The sequence below is a fragment of the Crocodylus siamensis genome, chromosome 7 (genome assembly GCF_052110815.1).
Source record: "Crocodylus siamensis isolate JL-2025a chromosome 7, ASM5211081v1, whole genome shotgun sequence".
Lineage (NCBI taxonomy): Eukaryota > Metazoa > Chordata > Crocodylia > Crocodylidae > Crocodylus > Crocodylus siamensis.
Window position 1 is genome coordinate 54,836,416 of NC_143401.1, and position 17,602 is coordinate 54,854,017.

General features: G+C 42.0%; 2 protein-coding genes across 3 annotated transcripts in view; one reads left to right on the top strand and one right to left on the bottom strand.

The window, feature by feature from the left end:
* The window catches only part of CDH23 (cadherin related 23), a 408,502-nt gene that overhangs the window by 52,961 nt on the left and 337,939 nt on the right, over positions 1 to 17,602 (bottom strand). The gene's annotated exons all lie outside the window — the stretch shown is intronic.
* Positions 1 to 17,602, top strand: part of VSIR (V-set immunoregulatory receptor) — a 40,682-nt gene that overhangs the window by 5,719 nt on the left and 17,361 nt on the right. The window contains exons 2-4 of one of the 2 annotated variants that reach the window (XM_090058183.1): positions 7,701 to 8,156; positions 10,827 to 10,883; positions 15,928 to 16,035. In XM_090058183.1, the coding sequence (XP_089914309.1) occupies positions 7,701 to 8,156; positions 10,827 to 10,883; positions 15,928 to 16,035 (621 nt within the window). The remainder of the gene's footprint in view (positions 1 to 7,700; positions 8,157 to 10,826; positions 10,884 to 15,927; positions 16,036 to 17,602) is intronic. The other variant, XM_090058184.1, reaches the window with a different exon arrangement.

Consider the following 17,602-nt stretch of genomic DNA (forward strand, 5'->3'; position numbering starts at 1 on the left):
CATGCCTTCTTTCAAGCCCCCAGAATGTTTGCATCAATCCTGCTTGCATTGGCTCACCACGGAGCACAAGAACTGAGTGCTAGATTGCATCACAGAAGGCCACAAGGCAAAACTGAAAGACTGAAGTACTGCAAGTAAGGCAGGCAAAATAAGTTTGCCAAGATATTTGCATTGGATCACTGCTGGGAAGACCCTCCTGAATGAAACCCAGCTGACTAGCCAAGGCCCCAACTGCCCAACTGTATTCATGGGGCTGGTAGGCCAAATGGGTGACCTGCACTTCTCACTGTGAGAACTGGAGCCATCGTGACTTTCAGGCAGCAGCTGTGGAAACTGTTCAGAAGGAGTTCCTCATCACTATCTAACCAGCAAAATTACTACTTTAGCTACATGTTACTTGCCCACTACACTAGAAGATGATTTCCACAGTGTTATATTGGGGCACTACTGTTGGTTATCCACAAAGAAAAACTGGGCATCACAAAAGCAAAGATAATTTTGCACCCATCCTCCTAAATCTAGGAATTATTAGGGGTCAGCAGGAGTCATAAATCCTTCTGCTCTGTTTTGTCAGGTTTATCACATGCAGTCTGATATCAGGGAAGTGGAAATCTTGATTATGATAGGAAAGTGCCACATTCTGTCAGGAAAGCCCACTAGGTTATCAAATACCCTGAAACAGGTGTAAGGCCAACCACATATCAGCACATCGCAATATGCCCAGATGATACGGTCTAGAAAGCCGTAGTTTGTTGGATGGCAGGTCCATCCAAATAAATTGTTCTTTTCTTCAGGGGCTAAACATCCATGTCACAGTGGATGTTTGAAAAGTAGGAAGCAGATTAAAGAAAAAGTGCTGATGTTTCAAAGTTGTTTCCATTTAGCAGCATTAAAAATGGCCCAGTTTCCTGCTATTCATCATAGTATCATAGGGTCGGAAGGGACCTACCTAAACAGATCATCAGGTCTGACTCCCTGCCCTGGGCAGGAATGGGTGCTGGGGTCATATTACCCCAGTCAAGTATCTGTCCAGCTTTCTCTTGAAGACCCCCAATGAAACCCATTTAACTCATGATTTTTTTTTACGATTTAATTTTATAGACATATTTACCATAAACTATAGAAATATGTTTACTGAAATTACCAAAGGCTTTTGTTTTTGGTAAACAAAATATTTGAAAATTATTTTCCAAAGAAATGGTTACTGTAAAAAAAAATCTTTCATCTTCTAAATTTTTGTAATGTCAATGCTAGTTCCCACTAACTCTGCTGTGGCTTGTTTGATGCCTCTTCCCTTTTTAATCAGTACAACGTAATGAATACAACTACAGGTTTGTGCTAATGTTAATGGCTCAGCTTTTTCTATTTACATTTGATCTCCAATTTCAGATGTATGCAATAAGTAGAGAATCAAAGAAATGAGAGGTTTTTGCCTTGGCTTGTTCTACTAGTTGCTTAGGATGTGTTGAAATATGACATTAGATAGTATTTCCTTAGAGAGAAGCCCAGTAAAGGGACAGCATTAAAGAGGAGCATGGTTGAAGATGCATGAACTTTTAATGCCATGTGCAAGATAAAAGGTAGTTTTCTGCACTATGTGGAGAATATTTGGAAAACAGGATGGAAAAATTCTCTTTGCTGGTGAATCCAGCCAATGTTCTTGGGAGAACAAAACATTTACGTTTGATTTCCCAAAGACTACACCTTATCTAAACAGTGCAGGGAGAATGCAAAGAGTATCAGGGCTATCAAACACCATATTTTCCCCACCACCACCCAGATCTCTATCTATGTAGGACTCGCAGTCCACTAGACAGCTATAGAGAACACCCCACTGTCCTTGGAAAACAGAAGGGAGATTCATAAAGTTAAACACTTTCCTCAGATGGTCACCTCTGCCCTTCATGCCATGGGCATGGGATCTGCTATAAAAAGCATTAGTTAGTTGTATTTATTTTTCATGATGGATGGTTTCCACCAAATCTGTCAGTGAAGGGAGAGTAGTTTTAAGATGCTGAGACTTGTTGAGTAGGTAAAACTATGGATATATTCTTCAGTGCTCTGACAGAAAAGGTGTACAATTCAGCTTTTCCTAGTTCTTTCTCTTGAATTTCCTCCTTGTCATAGATGAGATCTGACAGAGGGCTTATCAAAGTAGTTCACTGGAGCCAGGTATGTCAGCTATTATATATACTTTTACATGCTCAAAAATATTTCAGACCTAGCTTCAGATATTAAAATCTCTTGTTACTGAATGAGGGAATCTTGGACAGGTCATTAAGGCAAATGTCTGCTCCTAAAAGCAAAATGCCATGACTTCCTTAACTTCTGCTTAGACAGCAGCAACTAGCAGATAGGCAGAAGAGGTACTGATTTAACAACGAATGTCTAAGATGGAATCTAGGGTGGTATCTCAAAGAACAATACTTTTGTACTGTAACGCAATGTCTGTATGAGATATAAGGCCAGCTGCTGGACTGTCTCAGCCCACACGTGAGTGCTACTCACTGGGCACAGCTACACGAGATGCTACTGCACAGTAATTACTGAGCATTTATTTAGTACTTGTATAATCAAGTAAGTATTAAGTACTTGTATAATTTAGTATGTGTAATCAAGTACTACATAGTAGCGCTAGTGAGTGCCTTGTAAGTGACGGTACTGCGCAGTAGCCTAATAATAATACGCAATAGCATATGAGCACTGTTGGTGTTGTGATGTGCTACTGTGCAGTATTATTCAGCTACTGTGCAGTCTGCGTCTCATGTAGATGCGCTCACTGACCCTCACCAAGGATTGCAGTTATAACTGTAGAGTCATAGTAGGTAAGGAGGGGACAATCTGCCAGGCTGGCAACACAAGGTGCTACAGATCTGTTCCTTTTAACTGGAGCAGCCGTTGTCTTCTCAGCCTCTCAGAACTGAATACAATTGTGGGTTTATGGCTTTATCTGCAGTACAAAGAGAAGCTAATTCAGCAAGTCTCCATGTTTTGGGAGCTTCATGAAATAGGACATGCCCATTCTCTGAGGGAGAAAATTGGTGGAGATGCTGGGACTTCTGTGATTTCCAGGGGACCTCAGAGAGTGAAGAAACACAAAGACTCCCACAGACAATTTTCAAAGGTGTTGAAAGTGGAGTTTCCTTCAATAGAGCCCTAGCTTCCCTTCCCCTTGCTCCCTCGAGGCCCCAGTGTGAATGGGACACTTCCTGTTCAAACAGGTATCAGTAAACACATCCAAGATTTCTGTTGTATTAAGTCCCCTCACAGTCAGATTGAGAACCACTCCTGAGTTTGTGAAAATATCCATGGCCCAAACTTCTGACATGGCCCAGGAAAGACCCACCCAGCAATGGCATCACACCAATCCTACTTTGACTGCATTTTCTTCGATCACCCCATTGTGAGAAAAAGTTTAACAAACATAATATGGAAATAAAAGAAAATAAAAATACATTTAAATAATCCAGGGGTACCAGGAAGTCCTGAGGTTAACACTGTTCTAAATACAGGTAGCGATGGAGAGAAACCTCTTTCCTATACTGGTCTAAGATCAACTTGGTTGTTACAACTGCAGCTCTACTATTGGCTGAAAACATCATGTGATTCTCAGTAGGTGAACAGATATGGCTGTGCATGACAGACTAAGTTCAGGTGTCTATAGGTACTTAGGCTAGGGTATAGTTTCCAAATTACGTGAACAAGATTTCTTTGTGATCTGCACGAGTAGCCAGATGGCCTTTAAACCAAATTAACCTGATCCTGTTTAAATACTGAGTGATGTGTGTGATGGTTGAGAAGAGGGCAGCTCCATTGCTCCTTGCTAGATGCAGCACATGCAGAACCTCAAATTAAGTGAAGGTGGAGCTCATGGAACAACAGGATGTTATGAAATAAGTGAACATTTTGCAATAATAATGCAAAGCAAACCCACAGGACACCCAACCAAGCTGCCTCCCTTTTTTGATTATAGTTGTAAAAATAAAGAAGTCCATTAAATGTTCTTTCCAATTCTGAAGGTGTGTCCTGTAATATTAAGGCTTCTGCAAGAGAGGTCCAGGAGCCTAGCTGGAGGCTCAGCTAGGCAGAATCCAGGGGGAACTTCCTCCACACTCTGCACCACTAACCTAGGATGTCCTACCTCACCATTTCAACCTTAGCACCTCACAGATGTGTCCATTTACCAGTAGCTGTCCTGTAGTTTTCCAGCCATTTCAGATGTGCCATTCATTGGTAGTTATAGGGAATGATTTCTTAACTCTGCAGAGGCCAACAAGTTAAGACATCCAAGCATCAGCAGGCTCCACCCTCCCTCCTCCTCAGAGAAAATGAAAAATACAGGCTTGAAAAAACAGGGTGTGGTCAAAAGCCAGCCTGATCTCTGCAGGCCATAACACATTGCTATTTCTTTTTATCAGGCATTAGCAGAGCATAGACTGTGGAGAAGTAAAAGCTGGATATAACACTAGGATCAGAGTGTGCAACTGACAGATACTTTTTCATTTCCTCATTTGAGAGCCATACTCTGACTCCTGTCAGCCTCCCCCACACAGATAAAGCTATTGCTTCCCTTTGATCTCTCCCTGTAAAATTTGCAGTGCTAATGCATCCTGTAAGTCAGGAGTGAGCAATTATTTTGGCTGGAGGGCTGCTTAATGAGCTTTGGTGAGCTATCAAGGGCTGCAAGGGTAGCCCCACCCCTTGACATATGCCCTCCCTCCCTGGCCCAGAAGTCTCACCCCGTAGCCCCTGACCTTTGCCACAGGAAGTCCCTCCCATTGCCCCCAGAAGTATGCCTTTTGGGAGGGGCGGGGGTTGCCATCTTGGAACCGGGGGGAAAAAACCCATATAGTAAAAATCAAACATCTACTATAACATAATTTTAATTTTATTTCAAAGACTATTTTATCCTGATTAACGTGCGTTTGTGTCGTATATCTAGAGGCGATTACATAATAGCTCAAAATAAAGTCTTACTCTTGTATACTGTGTGTGGTTGGGGGTGGTGTTTGTGGTGGGGTATACTTGTGTCTGGGGTTTGTGAGGAGGTGCGAGTGGGTGGGGGCATGGGGTGTGTATGAGAGGGGGTGTGTAGGTGTGGGTGGATATGGGGTTTGTGGGGGAGTGTCTGGGTAGGGTGTGGAGGAGAGTGTGGTTATGGGTGTGAGGGAGGGTGTGGGGTTTGTGGGGAAGTGTGAGGTGTGGGAGGGTATGGGGGGTTTCTGAGGGGGTGGGGGGGCGGGGCTTGGCCCCATGCAGAGCACAGCAGGGACAGCTATGGGCTGGGCCGGATGCAATTAATTGTACCTGTGGGCTGGATGAAATTGCCTAGTAGACTGGAACTGGCCCATAGGCCTTATTTTGCCCATTCCTGCTGTAACTGCTTCCCCTATATCCACTGTGTGACTGGCCCAAATAATAGCTGACATCCAGGATTAGGTCGGGCAAGCTCCTTGCCACAATTAAAACTGTACATTTGTTATACTTCCAGCACACTAAGTTTTCTGCCAGCTGGAAAGATATCTTTTTCCTAAGGCTAGTTGTGCTTTTAACTTTTCCCATACACAGTTATATAAAACCAAGAAAGTTTTAACACCTAAACCTGTTGCCACTAAGAAGAACAGGAGTTAGTCACTGACTTCACTGTGGAAGAAGTAGGACTGAGCCCTGAGACGTAAGCAGGTTCTCGTCCTCTTGCTCCCTGGGACCTACTAAAGAAAAGCATGTTAATATTGTGAGTCCTGCAAAGTAGGAGGTACTGAAACAAAAGAGCTTTGGATTTAAACCACATTCCCTTTGAAAGCACTGCACGACCATGCAATAGATCCGAATTCAGATTTTGCTTATGCTGTTTTACTTTCTGAGGCTGGTAGCATCCCAACAGAGCAGGTATGGCCAACCCGTGGTATGAGTGCCACAGGCAGCTTCTGTGCATGGCATGCAGCATAGCAAGGAGGGGACAGGCAGCCAGGGGTGGATCCATGATTTGGCAAAGCAGGGTGCAGCCATCTGCACTGTAGGAGCAGCTGTATCCCCTCTTCCCAGCCTCTTCCCTGCAACCACCAGTGTGGGCAGTGCCACCAGAGCCTCTGAGGACTTTTTACAAGTTCCCAAAGCATGTAAGAATGCCCTCTTCCTTACAGTCTGTGCTTAAAGACATGCTCCTTCCTCTCCCCTTTCCTCCTTCCCTGCTCCCCTGTCTTGGAGGAAGGGAGAACTTCAAAGCCTTTGAAACCTTTGTGCAGAGGCTGGGCTCAGCAGGGAACAGTGGCAGCAGCAACGTGTGAGGGGTTCCATGCCTGCTCCTGGCAGGTAGTCAGGGTGTGGGAATGTACCCTCCACCCATCAATGCTGTTCCTGCTGTTCTCAGCTGAGTCTAGTCCCCATGCAGCCTGGCAGGTGTGGGGAAGAAAAGGGGAGGCAGCAGGTGGCAGGGGTGGGGAAGGAAAAGGTGGGGGTGGGGGGGGCATGCCTTTGAGCATGGAGGGGAAGAGAGGATTCTTATGTATTTTGTATTTTAAAAAGTCCCCAGGGGCTACCATGATATGGTAGTCCAAAAGGGGGGTGCAGCCATGCCACTGCAGCCCCTCAAGATGTGCCCCTGAGGGCAGCACAGCAACATATAAGGCAGGAAGCAGAAAGCAAAGGAGAAGTTCAGACAAGGAGCACAGAGTAGGAAGCAGAAAGCAATGCAGTAGATTGGGCAAGGGAAGGAGAACAGAGTGGTAATTGGAGAGCGGGGGAATAATTTGTGGCATGCCTGCGAAAGGCTGGCCCCCTCACTGACACAGCATAGGAGGAGGCACTCTGAACTCCCAGATTGAAATGCCTTTCTTCATTGAGATGGTGGCCCCTGCTGGCCAGCTTTTTAAACATGTTTTTGAAATGTATGAAATACTTTGTTTAGTATTACTGACTTCACACCAGAATACCTAGCAACATTTCTTTCAGGATTGAATGGATTTTGTCACTCCTGTGAACCAAATTCAGTTTTCTGCTCTCTCTGACTCACAGCTTTACACTGTATTTGACATTGATTGATTTAAAGCTGCCTATGCAAGCATGTCTTGCAATGCTTATCTCATTTTATACTACAAAAGAAAGTGTGTGAAGTAACCAGTACAAAGGAAAAGTACTCTCAACAGATCAGACAGCTGAGAGATTATAGTTATCCAGCACTGGAGATGCCTTATATTTTAGCTCCTGGTAGTGAAACCTCTTTTTTGAGCCTTAAAAAAATAATTCTGAAAGAGTTTGCATCTAAGAGTAATAGTAATGGCACAGACTAGAGGAGTTTATAGTGTACAAAGATCATTCTGAGATAAAGAGATTATAGTACAATGAGACAGGATAAGACGTCAGGCTTAATCCTTAAGGAAAAGATGATCTGAAACAGCAGAAATGCCCTGTACTATGTGTTCACCTAATGGAGGAGGTATGAATAACTGGCAAGAGCACTGAGAAGCAGGACTCCTGGGACTGCAATCCCTCAAAAACCCTAGTTGCACAGTGTATGAGCCTGTACAGTTTGCTTAACTAATCCATCCATGTTTCAGTTTAAAATATGTGTAAAGCAATATTCATCTATCTCACTGGGCAGTCCTGGTGCTTACTGAATTAGATCTTTCTTTCAGAGAAGTGTCATTATCCTTTATCTTGTCTTACATGTTAATTCCTTATGTTTTCTTTTCCTTATACAGAACAAGTGATGGCTTTCATAATCACTGCTCCTTACTCACTCTACATCTGCCCAGAAGGACAGAATGTCACCTTGACGTGCAGGATCGCTGGGCCACTCTCTGACCAGAATGACCTACTTCACAAAACGTGGTTTTTCAGCAGCAGTGGGGACCAAAACTGCTCTGAGAAAAAACATATTCGCAACGTCACTGAAAGAGAGCTGCATGAAGAATCAGGAAATCACCATGGACCATCAAGCAACATCACTGGAAAGTATCTTCATGGGGAAAAAGCATTCCACCATGGGCTGGCAAGCACCTCAGACCATCATGGGACATTTCATATCATCCTGATGAACCTGACATTGCATGATAGTGGAAATTACTGCTGCTATGTGATAGAGTTTAAAAAGCAACATGGCAAACCACACACCCAACATGTGGCTCATGGCTTCATGGAACTCCGCATACAGAAAGGTAAACATGACTAGGAAATGTACACAGAATAAGCATGGGAGAAGTATTCCAGGTTGGTATCAACCTCGAAGGATGTGGGCAATGGGATCCTGCAGGATAGTCTTCAATGTCTTCATCAGTGACTTGGACGAGGGAGTGAAGTGTACTCTAAGTTTGCGGATGATACAAAACTATGGGGAGAAGTGGACACATGGGAGGGCAGGGAACTACTACAGGCAGACCTGGACAGGTTGGACAAATGGGCAGAAAACAATAGAATGTGATTTTAACAAGAAGAAATGCAAAGTGCTGCACCTAGGGAGGAAAAATGTCCAGCACACCTACTGCCTAGGAAATGACCTGCTCGGGAGCACGGAAGCGGAAAGGGATCTTGGAGTCCTAGTGGACATCCAAGATGAACATGAGTCGTCAGTGTGACAAAGTCATCAGCAAAGCTAACTGCACTTTATCGTGCATCAGCAGATGCATGACAAACAGAACCAAGGAGGTGATACTTCCCCTCTATCGGGCACTGGTCAGACCGCAGTTGGAATACTGTGTCCAGTTTTGGGTGCCACACTTTAAGAGGGATGTGGATAACCTGGAGAGGGTCCAGAGAAGGGCCACTTGTATGGTTAAGGGCTTGCAGGCCAAGCCCTGTGAGGAGAGACTAGGGCACCAGGACCTCTTCAGCCTCCACAAGAGAAGGTTGAGAGGCGACCTTGTGGCTGCCTCTAAATTCATCATGGGGGCGCAGAAGGGAATTGGTGAGGCTCTACTCACCAAGGCACCCCTGGGGGTTACATGAAATAATGGCCATAAGCTAGCAGAGAGCAGATTTAGACTGGACATTAGGAAGAACTTCTTCACAGTCAGGGTGGCCAAAATCTGAAATGGGCTCCCAAGGGAGGTAGTGCTCTCCCCTACCCTGGGGGTCTTCAAGAGGAAGTTAGATAGGCATCTGGATGGCGTCATCTGAACCCAGCACTCTTTCCTGCCTATGCAGGGGGTCAGACTCGATGATCTATTGAGGTCCCTTCTGACACTAACATCTAAGAATCTATTAATATATTTACTAATTAAAAATGGCTTATAAATTCCTGGGCCAATGATCCAACTCATGCTGAAATCAGGATTTAAAGTCAATCTGTGATTGATTTTGTTGCAAACTAAACTGGACCCAAAGTCAGTAGATAAAGGTGGTGCTAAAAGATGGAAATGAAGAGCACGGGTTCAATTTATGTGGCATTCAGAAAAGGAAGGGCAAAGCAAATTAAGGTACATTGCCAAAGTTATGTGGGAGCTGAGACTGGAACAGTCACAGATGTTGGTCTGAGCTAAGTTAAGAAAACAGTGAATATTTGAAAGCAATATGAAGCTGAAAAAACTTTGTTTTGTGCTTACATAATACAAACAAGGTTACATAGTTTCCTTGATTTTCTTCAATCTCTTTCTGAAAATAAGTTTGCTTTTGGGCCAAAGACAAGTGTAATAAATTTCATATCTTGTTGTTTGCCTATAAAAGTCATATTTAATCTTGGACTAATGACAGTTTGAAGGTCCAGTGTCCAGCAAACACTGAAGGCTAGAAAAAAAACTTTAATCTCCCTGAAAGCCAGGGGCACTCGGAGGCCAGTGATAGGCAGTAGAGGTGTAGGCTGGCGGTTTTTTGCCCTGGGCTGCTGCCAGAGATGACAGGGTGGCAACAGCGGGGGCTGCTATTTTTGTTCCCCTTTTTTTAGGTTAACACCCAGAGTTGGTGCCCTGCTATTTGCCCCCTGCCTTCCTTAATTATGCTACTGACAAGAAGCATCTCCAGCCTCAGAGCTGCTATATTATAAAATTCATTATATTTTCTTTGTTTAATAAATAATACTAATTCTAATAATAATACTAATTTTTCTACCTCTCCCTGGTTCAGATAACTGTTTGCTTCAGCTACTATGATTCATGGTAGCTTAAGATTACTTGACTTTACAAGCACAATACAAGTGAGAGAACGGTATAAGAAAAAAAGAAAATAAAAAGGTACTTCTCATCTCTGGAACAGTTGTCACAGGAATGCAGAGCTGGCTGCATATGTGGCACCTGTTCTCCAAGGTGCCTACTTAAATATGTTAAAAGACATATGTTACATTAAATGGTAATATTCTTTTTTCATGTTGTTATTCTCATAGAAATAGCATGCAGATGCAAAAGGCTGGTCAAGAATAGGAGGTGTGGGGATATGCAATGTTTGTGTATGTGAAAATCTCCCCGTTGAGATGTGCCCCTCTCTACAAAATAATTTGAGATCTAAAATTTTAATAGGTAGACAAGGTTCTTTGAGTAAATCTGATATCTTTTATTTGACTAACTTATACATACCCTGTGATACCCTGGTGACTAATGAGTAGGAAAATCAAGCCATGTCCCAAACATGTACCAGTAAATTCTTCAGATCACCATCCCTCCCTTGGCTGTAGGTAGATTAGATGGATGACAAGTCAGAAATAGTAGTCATAATATTTCCATTATTAAACCTTTGCTTGTGGGATACGCAGAGCTGATTTTATTGATATCAAAAAGAAAAGACCACTGAAGTTAAATGAGATTTTGGGTTTGAATTTTAAGTGGAATTTTCTCTGATTTCTTACTGGATGAAAACAACATCCCAGAAAACTGAACAAATTTTTCTCTTTAATTCTACAGGCAAAGAAGCACTTCAGAACTGCATGTATTATCCTGCTGCCAGCAGAGGTAGTGAAAGTAAGAGCTTGCTGCAATGTTGCCTGTCATCTTGCTCTATGTCTTTTTCTAGGCAGAGGTGCTGAATATACATATCTTGTTTTCCATTAGAACCTGAGAAAACAAATCCATCTATAAGATACAAGTGTCAGTTACTTGTCTGGGAAGTTTATTCCCTAATTTCTATTTAGCACTTGACAGCTGCAAAATCTCCTCTGTCCAAGACTATGCCAGCTACAAGCAATTTCACTTAGACTCACTGGCAGTCACTTACAGCTTGTGCTGGGAAAACTAGAACTATGAAACAAAGCATTTTGGGGCAAATTCTCTTCTGGTATAAATAACTATAGCAGTATGGACTATACCAGGGGACAAGTTGGCCCAGAGACAGCAGCCCCTGTCTACATTCTTGTTTGTATTTTACTGCACCCACTCTAAACTCTGGTTAGTATTATTTCACCCTATACTTGAAGCCTTAATCAGCCTTTATGTTTACACAGAACTCAATTTATTTCAATGGGTGTTACTTTCTGTGGTTAAATGGCATGTTAAGGCCCCGCCTCATCAGTAAATTTGAAAGTGGAAGTACAATTGCTATTACACTCTGGCCCTAATGCTACTTTTTTCTTTGTCTCTTTCTCTGCTTGAGTATATTCAAAGAGTTTTGTGTACACTTTTTACTACTACTGTTCAGTACTTATGAAGCACTACAGATGTGCCTAGAACTTTACAGAAAATAAGACATGAGAGTCCCCAGCTAAGGCGCTTACAATACTAAAGACATGGAACTTGAGCATTAAGTCACCAGGTTTGCTTAGCAGGACTTGGAGGATTGGACCAAAAGAAATCTCATGAGGTTCAATAAGGACAAGTGCGAAGTCCTGCATTTAGGCTGGAAAAATCCCATGCACCAGTACAGGCTGGGGACCGACTGCTAAGCAGCAATTCTGCAGAAAAGGACCTGAGGGCTACAGTGAACAATAAGCTGGATATAAGCCAACAGTGTGTCCTTGCTGTGAAGAAAGCTAACAGCATACTGGGTTGCATCAGCAGGAGCATTGCCAGCAGGTCAAGGGACGTGATTATTCCCCTCTATTAGGCATTGGTGAGCACACATCTGGAGTACTGTGTTCAGTTTTGGGCCCCCCACTACAGAAAGGATGTGGAAAAATTGAAAAGAGTCTAGTGGAGGGCAACAAAAATCGTGAAGGGGCTGGAGGACATGACTTCTGGGAAGAGGTTGGGGGAACTGGGCTTATTTAGTCTGCAGAAGAGAAGACTGAGGGGGGATGTAATAGCAGCCTTTGATTACCCGAAGCGGGGTTCAAAAGAAGATGGAGCTAGACTGTTCTCAGTGGTGGCAGATGACAGAACAAGAAGCCATGGCCTCAAGTTGCAGCAAGGGAAGATAAGGAAAAACTGTCTAAATAGGATGGTAATAAAACACTGGATCAAGTTACCCAGACAGAGAGCATTCTTGAAAGTTTTTAAGACCTGGATAGACAAAGCATTGGCTGGGATGATATATTTGGGGATGGTCCTGCTCTGAGCAGGGGTTTGAACTAGATGACTTTCTAAGATCCCTTCCAACCCTAATTTTCTATGATTCTATGACTGTGCAGTCTGGTAACTGGACTTGGGAACTGTATGAGTAGGAAATGAACCTCCAGAAAAAAGGAATTCTGAAGCCTTTGGGAACATCCTAGTTCAGTGCAAACACTAGGTAAAGAAATGAAAAGCAACCACTCAAGAGGAGTACATAAATGAGTGTAAGACTTAATTGCTAATGTCACAAGCAGAGAGAAACGAACAGTGAATGATTTTGGAAAGGTGAAGAGTCAAAGGGAAACCTTTTCCATGTGCTGCACCATAAAGATTCTGTGATAGACCTGAGGCCAAGTCAGACTTCTTGCTGCAAAATTAATATCTAAAGAGGAAACCCAGTTCTCACATGCATGCTCAGACAAACACTTCACGTAAGTAAGCAATCACCATCAGATTTTGTACCAGTGTCTAACAAAAAGCAAATACCAACAACAAGTTCCAAAGGGCTAATATGCAACTGTCTTGTACACCTCATGCTTTTGGCTCAGGCAGGATGATAGACTGTGCTTGAATGTGGCCTCCAGACAGCAGTGGTAAAAGGCAATTAATTACAAAGAGGCAGGTCCAAGACTACATCCACCTCCATATTAATAATCTGATTCTGACCCATTTCATTTTTCAAAATAAAAACAGTTGTCAGGTGATGGGCATCAAGGGAAAGAGTCTGTGATTTTCTGTGATTCCATTATTTAAGGATAGAGATGGTTAGCCATGTTAGTCTAAAGACAGACATCAATTTGGGCAAGGTGGCTTTTTAGAGACTAGTTCAGAAAGGCATAAGCTTTTCTGGAAAACATCTACTTCATCAGATACATGCACAAATACAGATTAAGGAATGACTGGCTAGGTGGCAGGCATAAAAAGATAATAGTATCCTGGGTTGTATTCACAGGAGCGTCACTTGCAAATCAAGAAGTGATTCTTCCACTCTATTTGACACTGGTGAGGCTTCCTTTGGAGTACTATATCCAGGTTTGGGCTCCTTACTTCAGGAAAGACTTGGACAAATTAGAAAGAACCCAGACAAAAGCAAAAAAAAAAAAAGAATAGAGATTTGGAAAATATATGGATAGGCTTTAAGAACTTAGATAATTTAATGGAGAAGAAAAGATGGATGGGGATATGATAACAATCTTCAAATATCTGAAGGGTGGCCATAAAGAGGACAGAGATAGGTTATTCTCAGTGGCTGCAAGGGACAGGGTGAGGAGTAATGGTCTTGCAGCAAAGAAAAAATTATTTTGGGTGTTATGGAAAAAATTCTCACTATGAGGGTAGTTAGGCATTGAAACAGGCTACCCAGAGAGGCAGGGGAATCACTGTATTTGGAAGTTTTTAAGAGAGGGATAGAGAGACAATACTTGGCTCAGATGGTTTAGTCAAGGGTGATCCTGCCTTGAGTAGGGGTTTGGACTAGATGACCTCCTCAGGTCCCTTCTAGTCCTACTTTTCTGTGATTCTAAGATAAAGCCTAACATCCCTGCTATTCATAAAGCTCTAAAATACAGACCCAATTCAGCAAAAAGTTCCTGTTTGTCACACTGTATGAAATCAATTCTAAGTCTGCCAGAGCACTGTAGCCTCTTTACTAACCCTATATATTTAACCCAAATGCTAACTTTTCTTCTTCCCGTTATATTCTTCTTTGCCATTAGAGTAGTTTTTAGCAGGAATGGCCTCCACAAGTTGAAAATGAACTGCTTGCATGCAGTCAAATCTTTGCTTGCCTTCTACATCATGCAAAACAACTCCTTGTGCATTACGTCACTGGGAACACCACCATCATCACAAATCTTATCACTTCTTGTGACTGTCTGGGAATTCCTAGAAAACATGCATGGGATCTTTACTTCTGAACCCTATGCATCCTGCTGGTGAGCAGGCACTTAATTTACTCTTCTCCTACAACCCATGCCAATAACTAGTACAATCTTGGCCTATCACTTCAGTTGCTCATATATCTGCCCTGGTTTGCTCCCATTCAATTTACTGCATCAAAACCTAAGGCTGGAAGTGATCTCAAGAGTCATGTAGTTCAACTGTTCAATTCCCTACACAGATATAGGATTTGCTGTTTCTAAATCATTTCAGGCTGCAGATGTGCCAGCACAGTATATTTGATCTAATTTAATATGTTAAAATAAAAAAACGGAGCAAATCTGTAGCTTTCCACATACAATCAAGAAAATGTCTCAGCAGGACCTGGATAAATATTCTTTCCAATATACAGCCACTTTACTTACTCTAGGACATGACTGTAAGTATTGCCAATGATACTCTTTTATCTTTTTTTTTTTCAAATTAAAACATCATTAATCTGTATGACTAAGAGAAGTTTTTCTCCCCTTAATATTTGATGAGTTGTACATACTATTTCCATCCCAGTCAGGCTGAATAACAAACATGTTGCTCTCCTATTCATAGAGCTGCTTCACCATAGAAGACTGTTTCTTCAGATAAATTTACAAGAAGAGACTGTTTTTAGGCAAGCCTGAATCCACCCATAGATTTTGCAGGCACAGTTATGTATGTGCAAATGAATATTCTACATTTCTGATCCAATAAGCAAATTATGTGGACATTACCTATGTGATAATGTACCCACAAACTGAGAGGTAGCTGTTTATTTAGTAATACTTGTTTTTAGAATTAATTGTTTGTATAACTATTTGTGGGTCCCAAATTCTGCCTGGTAAAAACAGTCATCACTGAAAATCAGACCCTTGATGTGCATTTTATTAGCGAGGCCCAAGTTCTTTGTTTACGATTCATTTTCATTAGCTGATTGGAGGCTAATCAAATGCTCTTTGAAGTCAATACATCAAAATCCTATTGACTTCAATGGCCTTTGGCTCAAGCCTCATATCTCCTGTTAAAAATGTCCTATTTATATCTGGAGTTCAGGTGGTACTGAACAAAAACCTTAAATTTGAGCATCCCCCAAATTTGGCCTGGCATTCCAGCTATAGCTCAGGTCTACCTTAACAGATACAAAATACACCAAAGTTAATCCTTCTGTTACATGAAGGCTAATGCATTGCTCAGCTGGCATTTCAGTAATGGTACTATGGTTGCATCAGACTTCTGGTAGGACCAGTATTGCAGAACGTTTCTGGTGAATCTTGACACAGCCAGTAAGTGCTAGAGAATTTCATAAACGTGGTTTTTGTAAATGGCAAGTTATACCTAACTTCAAAGCTGAATGTCATCAGTCACTTGCTTAATGAGGCATCCATACAAAGATTTGGACACAACTTGATTTTCATTCTAACTTTGCCTTTCACACAGGAAGGGAAACCTGAATGCAGAGCGTTACCCCCTTTCCCTTTATTGCCTCATGAGAGAAAAGATTCCAAGAACTGGAACACGGTGTCATTTTGAATGAAGGCTAACTTGAGCTTCTGCAGTTTGGAGCAGTTCTCACCAAGTCACTTATTTCACTCTTCTTGTTCTGTTTCAGATATCACGGCAGCTGCACTAGCAACTGGAGCCTGCATTGTAGGCATTCTATGCCTTCTCCTCATCCTATTCCTAATTTACAAGCAGAGACAATCCATCAGCAACAGACGTACGTATCAAAAGAGCCCTATTCTATCACTCCATGTCCTGCCCACTTTGTTTCCATATCTTACAAACGTAATGGCTAAAATGGTTAACACAAGCAGATTTTATGAAGGATACTATTGTTGCAATGCCTTTAATGACCCAAACTACATTCTAAATGTTATAACATCCACAACAACATAGAAGTGTCTGTCCTGCCACACAAGCAGTTGTGGGCTGAACAGCAATGAATAATCTCTGCTAGCATTAAAGGGTCCTATAAGGCTATTCTTCCATCCACAGTAATTAGAACACATCTGGTTGTCACCTATGGGCCTAAAGTTTCAGAGCCTCTGAAACTGCTTTAGTATCATCTATGGGATGTACTCAGGGACACAGCAAGCAAAAAATTCACTACCAAGTGATGTTCTGATATCATGAACACATAACTGTGGCATCAGAAAAGCCTTGGATAGCAGGAAGGTGATTCCAGAAACTCTATTATTTGCAAGAGAGGGCATTCATCTGAGCTTCAAATTTATGTTGGTTCTACCTTAGTTTGTATGTTTCTATTGCTGCTTACTGTGGTTTTATAATTTAACACAGAAGGAACCACAAGAAAACAAAGGTAGACACCAATAAAAGCGAGGTTAGTGGGGATGAGAAATAACACACATCCTTCTCTCATCTCCCAGTGGTTGCATTTGTGCAAAAATAATGCTGTATCTTGCACCTGAGGTCTTGGAAACCTGTGCATACTGTGTGTTACAGAAATGAATCTCGCATCAATTTAAATTTCCTCATAGAATCACAAGACCATCCTTTACTCCAACCTCATGTAAATGCAGGTTTTGTCATTCCTAAACTATTCCAAACAGGTACCTAGCCCAGTCTCTTCTTTAAAATCTCTAATGAAAGAGATTCCCTAAGAAGCTTGTTCCATTGTCTTATTGTTCTTATAATTTTGTGTTACCATCCTCACTCTGCATCTATGTTAAGCATCTTAAAGACCACCATCCCATATCTGGGTCTTAGCAAGTTGTCAGGTATGAGAAGGTAGCTGTAATAGGGAACGAAGTACAGGAAAAAAGCAGGGAACCTTAACAAAACTGTGGAATAAGCCACAGACTTTTAAAAATGGGGCTAGGTGTGGCTGTGGCATTTTGGTTAGGCAACACTAATTTTGTTCATATCAAGATCTCTTACACTGTTACGTCAATATCTACTGAAACTCAGGTACCAGTAATTCTCTTTTCCATATCTTGAATTGCATCATAGAACAGAAATAGCAGCTGTTCTTTGTCTCAAGTGATTGAAAAAATTAGGTGCCACTATTACTTTATTCTTTAAAAAAAGTTTCCCTGTGTTCAACATTTCTATGGCCACAGAATCCCATTACCCTGGTACTAGGAAAGCATACAGCTGCCAGGTGCAGCTGGGATTCAGATGCTTGTGAAGCTGTCAGTAATTGTAATAACTAAACATAAATTTGCCTTTTGTGGTAATGGCATTTCATCAGCCTGTAGGTATATGGGGGCAGAGAGTAGGGAGGGGGGAAAGGGAGACTATGTGGTTTATCCGATTGAACCAGT